This window comes from Coregonus lavaretus, assembly GCF_964263955.1.
Source record: "Coregonus lavaretus genome assembly, chromosome: 6".
NCBI lineage: Eukaryota > Metazoa > Chordata > Actinopteri > Salmoniformes > Salmonidae > Coregonus > Coregonus lavaretus.
In genome coordinates this window covers 21,223,069-21,230,676 of record NC_139993.1, presented here as the reverse complement: position 1 = coordinate 21,230,676, position 7,608 = coordinate 21,223,069, and the positions used below count along the sequence as shown (strand labels likewise).

The window sequence follows — 7,608 nt, the reverse complement described above, 5'->3', positions numbered from 1 at the left end:
TGCTCATTCGGATTAGCAATGCAACATGTATTTACGTGTAGCTGTCTTCAATAGTTGAGTTGATGATGAAGGACTCTGGTTTGCCCACCAGAGATCCCAATAACCTTGGTAGTTTCTGGTCGTAGTGGTGGTTAGAATGGATACTTCAGCGTACCCTGTAGTTCGTAGAGTTGATCTGTTAGAATAGATACTTCAGATGTACCAGCGATTGCCTGAGAGGGATTGTCCTTCCCAACTCGTGTCTTTAGTGAAAGTTCTCTAGACGACTATACATGTCAGCTGCAGACTGAGATGATAAGGTCTAGTGCATTGTCTTCTTCTTCACCTCGTGTATAGGTTGAGAGTTTCAGAGTTTCTCCATTTCAAATGTGTGGACTAACGTCTCAGGTTTTCTGGTCTTTCTGGTCTAACCATTTTGTAACGTGTAGCTTCAGCTTCACACTTCCTGGTCTGGTAGAAATTCAACCATTTGCAACATCCGGCTTATACCGTAATCTGCTTGGTCTTCCTTTGGTAATGGAGTTGTAGTTTTAAACCATTTTGTAACGTTTAGCTCACGCTTCACGTCTGCTGGTCTGAGGTGAATTTAGCCACTAGGGGTTTTATACTTGAGTAGAAAAGGGGGCATTTCATCATGTTTGTGCTCATCTGGGCGTGGCCACTGACTGAGAACAAATCAATATGGAAACAATAATGTCATCTAGAATGCTAAAATCACATTGTTATCTTCACAAAAGTATTATTATACTTAATTATTCTTTTAATACAACAATTAGATGCAAACCTCATAACTGGGAAGTGTACACCCCTAGAGATACAGTTATGTTGTTCCACCGTCTTTAATGACATCACAACATAGTAACAAATTATTTAAGTCGTTTCCCACATTCTTTTAAGTAGGAATATTGTTTCATTATCCACTTTTGGATGTTGGAGTCTTGACGGGAAGACTTCCTTTGTCTCACAGGGAAATTCCCTCTCCCAATACTGCATGGCATGGAAAATAACATTTCTGCAAGGAATTTACGATCGGTCATAAAACTGGCCCCCAGGAAAGGGGGTGTTCAAACCTTTGCCTAGCCGGCATCTTTGATCCTCAGCCCATGAGGGCAAGTCATGACACAACACAGTGCCATCAGACTTCTGATACCAATGAAGGGTGAAAGGGGGCTACAATATGGTGAACTGCTATAAACATTTTTCTTTTGAGGAAAATTGTATTTGAAAATACAAATTACAGCTCTCAAAAGTATCTTATTACAAAATACATTGGAACCTAGTTCAGCCCAGTGTAATACAAATGACAAAATACTCAGACGAAATTGAAATACATATTTTCAAATACATGTAACAGAAATAATGCCCATCTCTGTGCACACTGCAGTATTTCGCCTAACAGATATGGGAGTTTATCAATGTTTGATTTGTTTTCAAATTCTTTGTGGGTGTGATCTGTGGGAAATATACTGTATGTCTCTAATGTGTTCATACATTTGGCAGGAGGTTAGGAAGTGCAGCTCAGTTTCCACCTCATTTTGTGGACAGTGTGTACATAGCCAGGTCTGCCTATGGTGGCCTCTCTCAATAGCAAAGCTATGCCCACGGAGTCTGTACATAGTCAAGGATTTTTTTTATTTTGGGTCAGTCACAGTGGGCAGGTATTCTCTGTTTAGGGCCAGATAGCATTTCAATTTGCTCCGTTTTTTGGTTGATTCTTTCCAGTGTGTTAAATAGTTATCTTTTTGCTTTCTCATCATTTGGTTGGGTCTAATTGTGTTGCTGTGCTGGAGCTCTGTGGGGTCTGTTTGTGTTTGTGAACTGAGCCATCAACTAACTCTTTCTCTCTCACACACACACACATGCACGCACACACACACACACACACACACACACACACTTTATTACCCTTGGCCATGAACAAGCCGTTAGCTAGTGTTATTATGACTTCCCAGGACTTCTGGTGACTATCCCTACATCTTTCATGTACAGTACATAATGGCCCCACACAAAGGATCCACACAATGGCAAGATGTCCTCGCAAATCATATCACTACAATGCAAAATAGCTGTTTGGGTACCTTGTGATACATAATGGAGACTGGTCTATGGTTCACCTCAAGTGCCTCTTTCCGTACCTCACCTCACATACTGCACTGTAAACCCCCAAGTATTTTTTACTCAAATACTTCTAGTAAGTTCAACTCAAAGTCAATTAAAAGTCATTATTACTTAATTGTTTATTTGGTACTGACCCAAAACTAAATGAGAAGTCACTCTATTTAAAAAAATTATGATAACAAATTAACGTTTTTCCCAGCATGCTCTACTGCAGGTCGATTTTATTGGAATTGTTTTTAATATCTGTGTTTTTGCATTTACATTGAGTGATTCATGAATTAATCTTATGCTACACAAATATAAATAACATTTTTCTAAACTAATCCAATCATTTAGTTAGATTTTTTGCAACCGTTACTGAAATGGTAGTTCCAGTTTAAATGGCTTAGGTAGTCTCCTCAAACTGTTTCTAACCCTGGCAGGCATTATGAATTCAGGTTGCTGGTGAATAAAAAGGTAAACTGTTGGATATTCTAACTCAGGCTGGATTCCAATTGGAATTAAACATCACTTTGCAAGTCAGCATAATGTCATGTGCAGGTAGGGTTGCAAAATTCTGGTTGGATGATTCCTGGAAATCCTTCAACCAGGATTTTTTTTTTTTTATGTACCAGAACTTTGTAACCCTACTTGCCACCCTGATGTAGTCTGCAAACCATGACTGTCAGGCCTCTGTGTTAGGGTAAAGCTAGGGCCTTACAATATATGTAATGTAGTTTCAAAAAGAGTTTCATTATAAAGATAACATTCACCTAGGAACTAACTTGGTGAAGGCCACAGAACTGTAAATGAATAAATGTCTCTGTCACTAACAAATAGAGTCATTGGTGGTAACTCTACAATACACTTGAAAAGGCAAGGCACACTGGGAAATTATATTGGAGGCGTGGCTTAGTGGGGGTGTTACTTAAAATCTTCAGGCTGATACAACTCAAATCAGGACACCTACAGTGACGGTGTCAAACTCATTTTGCCCCGGTGGCTGCATTCGTTCTTCAACGAGTGTGTAATATTTCTTCGCTGTCAAAAATTGCCAAAAATGGTTCTATAACCATCGTTTTGGGAATTTTCGATGCTCCCTGACTGTCTAGCTTTCATTTGGGTGATTTTTAGCGAGCTGGACACAGTCAAGAAACTGTATGAATGTAGGTCTATTATCAATCCTACAAGGTTTCGATTTGGTTGTTGTTATTTGAAAATATATTCAGTTTGTTTTTCCCCACACATTTTTTAAAATGTATTAGTCAAACCACCCGCGGGTCGGATTTGACCTTTTGGCCATACAGTATCTGGCACATTGACAGATACATTGATAATGTACTGTACATTGTCCTTACCAAATAAACAGAATAAAGTTCAGCGTTTGTCAATTGAACATATTTGTTATTATTATTTGATCTACCTTTATGTATGATGTCGATATAAAAACAAATCAAATTAATGTGATGTTTGTGTTTTGGACCACTCTTGTGTTACATCTCACACATATATCATCTTGAGCAGAAAGCGGTAACCTGCTTAAGAGAAGGCTTAGACGTCTATCTCTGGCACTATCAAGCTGGAGACTGTCGCATCTTGCATTTCCTTTCTGACAGATATAATACCCTTTATGTGGATGGTCCCCTGAAATTGTATACAGCCAATATCCAGTTTTTGCATGGGCTTCTTATCTTTGTGCTGGAGGAGGTTATGTGAACAATAACAACAGGAATGTAATTGTTGTGTTGTTGTGCGATGCCCTGTTTGTCTTTTTGGCCAGGACAAGAACACTATCTTCTATCTTCTCCATCTGCTGGCAGTATCGCTGTCAGCAGTTTTGTTGGGTTAAAGGTTATACGATATCCAGCAGGAGAACATAACATAAACAATGAGAAATCATAGACCAATAAGGACTTTGTATAAACCGTCTCTGAAACCAATACAAGCCATTGACTAAAAACGCTAAGGAGATAGGATATGTTAATGCTCTGTGTTTCTTACTGTACAGTTCAATGTATTTCTGGTCTATCATATACATATATAATTTGTATGTATGTGACAAAAATGTGACATAATAAAAAGTTATCTAAAGGCATACATTAGGTCAAGCACTGTATTTGGTTTTCAAGTGCTGATTCAGTATTGAATGTGAAAGACATTTTTATATTCACACATCATCCACGTTGAATTTAAAATATAATCTCATTGACCCATAACAAGTGAATATAGAACAAATGAACAATAAACATTTTTGTCAGATAACACCTGCTTTGTCATTTGGGCTACTTGAGGACACATTCTATTAAAATCCTCTCCCAGTGTAACTGATAGCCCCGTATTATCAACATTGAGATCAAATATCATGTAGGGCTTTGTCATCTGAACTTGTTTGGATCTTTGGTCACAGTTTGCTGTCAATGAGCCCAAATCAAAAAATGTATTAATCTGGGACAATTTAATAAAAGAGTAGTATAAGACCCACATATGATTTTTAGATGTTTATTTAGAAATCTGATTTGACCTATATACATTTTGATTTTCTACATTTATGTACATCATCCACACATAATCACCGCCCTCTAAACATTCGGCACTATAATCTTTGCACATTAATTCCAACCTTTCCCGCATTTAATTAAATATCAAACACCCTCTTGGGCTCCCCTCGTCTGCGGGGCTATTAACATTATATCATACATGTATCAGCAGTAGTTTATTCACAGTTTCAATGTAAACCCTCAACCCAATTCATGTCAAGTAAATTTATATCAGCACATTCAAATCCATGGACACATACAGTATACAGAAATGAGTTTGGACATCTTTTTTAGTTTCCAGTACACGATTAGAAGTCCAGATCAAGTTTAATTTCAAAACTGAACAATCTCACTGAAGTGCAGTGACCCATAACAATGGCTAGCTCTACATTGGACTGCAGGGTCAGATGTAATAAAATAAATGACATGATGATTTTTAAAAACTATTAACATGGTCAAATATGCCTACAAGACATTGATGCCTTGACAAATAACTCCATCGGTTAGAAATAAATATTATTCAAATGCCTACCCATGTGAGAAGGGGACTTTTTAAACTACATTGGTGAGGTAAAGACACTTTATTTCGTCCTATCTTATGAGGTCCATGTTACTACAGTATCGGTAAAGCCTGGTCAAAATGAACAAGGTGTTGGACATTCAATACACAGTCAAAGGGATGTGTAACAACGTGAGGCAGCTCGCTGTCCTTTGCAGCACTGTCTTCCACTACCTCAAGCCCCTTGGTTTGGTGTCTCTGAATGTGCCTGCTGACATTGAGAGTCCTACAAAATGCCACCAGAATATAAATAATTCAAAAGCAATTAATGTTTCTTAAAAAACATTTCCAGATCATTTACTTCCAACAATGGATGATTCCACTCCACTGCGATGCAGTACATAATTTTTTTTTTTTTTAAATATTGTCCAGGTTCTTTTCTGAATTGGATGTCAACTTTAAGTTAACATCTGCCTCCCACCCCTCCCCGTTCACACATTCCCAACTCTTACCCCACCCCCGGGGTTCCCACCCAAGAACGAGCTCATGAGGTTCTTTTCTCCCCTCCAACAGGCCATAAGATCTCCACTTTCTGCGAGCAGATGAGATTACTGTTCACCAGGTTCCACATGTGTATGAGGTCCGGCGGCAGCAGCTTGTGGACCACGATCATGCTCTTAAAGAAACAAGGTTCTTGGTTAAGCTTGCTGTTCCTGTTCTTGACCAGGCCAAATGTCTTAAAGGCATTATGCTTGATGGGCGTGACCTGCAGCACCTCCAGACACATGCCCAGGAACACATCGTCGATGGGGTACAGCTCCAGAGAGTCTGAGGCCCAGTAGAGCCTCCTGGCCAGGGGCGCATCCATGAGGAACCCACCTCCTCCAGCGTATGGAGGGTAGTGGGTCTTGTTGTAAAGCGCTTGTGGGATGTAGTACTTGTTCTCCTTCTTGCGAATGGGCTTGGCCTTGAAGAGCACGTCGCCGACGAAGAGGTTCTTGACGTAGGTGCTGGCCTTCAGATACTCGAAGATGTTCGCCACGCTGACGAAGACGTCGTCGTCGCCCTTGAAGATGTAGCGCACGTCGGCACAGAAGGTGGAGAACCACTTGAGGAAGTGTGTCTCCTTGAGGGTCAGGTTGAAGAAGCTATCCTGGAAGTCCCACTGGAGGATATCTCCGTAGATGTAGTCCTCATACTCCAGGAGCTTCTGGTGGTTGGCCTTCTCAGCCTTGTTGGACGGTGTCCCCAGCAGGAAGACCGTCTTCAACTTCTTGCCGTCCACCACCTGCTCCTTGCCCCATGTCTTGCGGATCACCTCACGGCGGTCGTGTTGCGTGGCAATGGACTTGATGACCATGAGCAGGTAGGTCTCCCCCAAGCACTTCTCCGGATGGTTGATGAGCATGGGGAAGAAGCGGCAGTGGCGGTACAGCAGGAACTGCTTGAAGTTGGCCTCCAGGCCCCTGAACCAGTCCTGGTTGGTAAAGTTGAGGTTGGCACTGCAGTTGGCAATGGACACGTCCCAGGTCCGGGAGCCAGCTCGCTCATGGGTGACGCTGGGCTCCTCCATGGTGCCAGTGGCGGCAGCCGCAGGTTCAGCTTGTTTGGGCTTGCTGGCCTTCCAGAAGGTGTTGGTCACTGGGTAGTGGCCCTTCTTCTGCTGCAGGGCCATGTCCTCCCCTCCCTCGGAGGTGGCCTCCATGCGAGCCTGCCTCTCAATTTGGAAAGGAGCCCCGGTGCCGATGCTCCCTCTCTGGACCACCGTCAATGTCACTACAGCCAGAAAGAACATGACACACACCCGCTTGTACACCCTCCACCGATCCCGAGTTGTCATCCTGGAGAGAGACAGGCAGAAAGGGGCTGTTAGTCAGATGAAGAGGACATCAAAGTAATCTACCATTACAAATAATTTACTAACTTTGATAATGATAGCCTAAAAGAATGCCTTTGGGCAACACTCCCTAAATCTGGTCCATAAGAACATATTCACACATACAGTTGAAGTCGGAAGTTTACATACACCTTAGCCAAATACATTTAAACTCAGTTTTTCACAATTCCTGACATGTAATCCTAGTAAATATTCCCTGTTTTAGGTCAGTTAGGATCACCACTTTATTTTAAGAATGTGAAATGTCAGAATAATAGTAGAGAGAATGATTTATTTCAGCTTTTATTTATTTCATCACATTCCCAGTGGGTCAGAAGTTTACATACACTCAATTAGTATTTGGTAGCATTGCCTTTAAATTGTTTAACTTGGGTCAAATGTTTTGGGTAGCCTTCCACAAGCTTCCCACAATAAGTTTGGTGAATTTTCGCCCATTCCTCCTGACAGAGTTGGTTTAACTGAGTCAGGTTTGTAGGCCTCCTTGCTCGCAAATGCTTTTTCAGTTCTGCCCACAAATGTTCTATAGGATTGAGGTCAGGGGTTTGTGATGGCCACTCCAATACCTTGACATTGTTGTC

General features: G+C 41.2%; 1 protein-coding gene across 1 annotated transcript; it reads right to left on the bottom strand.

Moving 5' to 3' along the window:
- Positions 1–5,677: 5,677 nt before the first annotated feature.
- On the bottom strand, positions 5,678–6,982 carry LOC311130974 (UDP-GlcNAc:betaGal beta-1,3-N-acetylglucosaminyltransferase 7-like; the record flags this gene model as incomplete). Its single annotated transcript, XM_084163817.1, has 1 exon — positions 5,678–6,982. Exon 1 carries the CDS (start codon positions 6,971–6,973, stop codon positions 5,678–5,680), a length of 1,296 nt encoding a protein of 431 aa, XP_084019943.1. The 5' UTR covers positions 6,974–6,982.
- Positions 6,983–7,608: the final 626 nt, after the last annotated feature.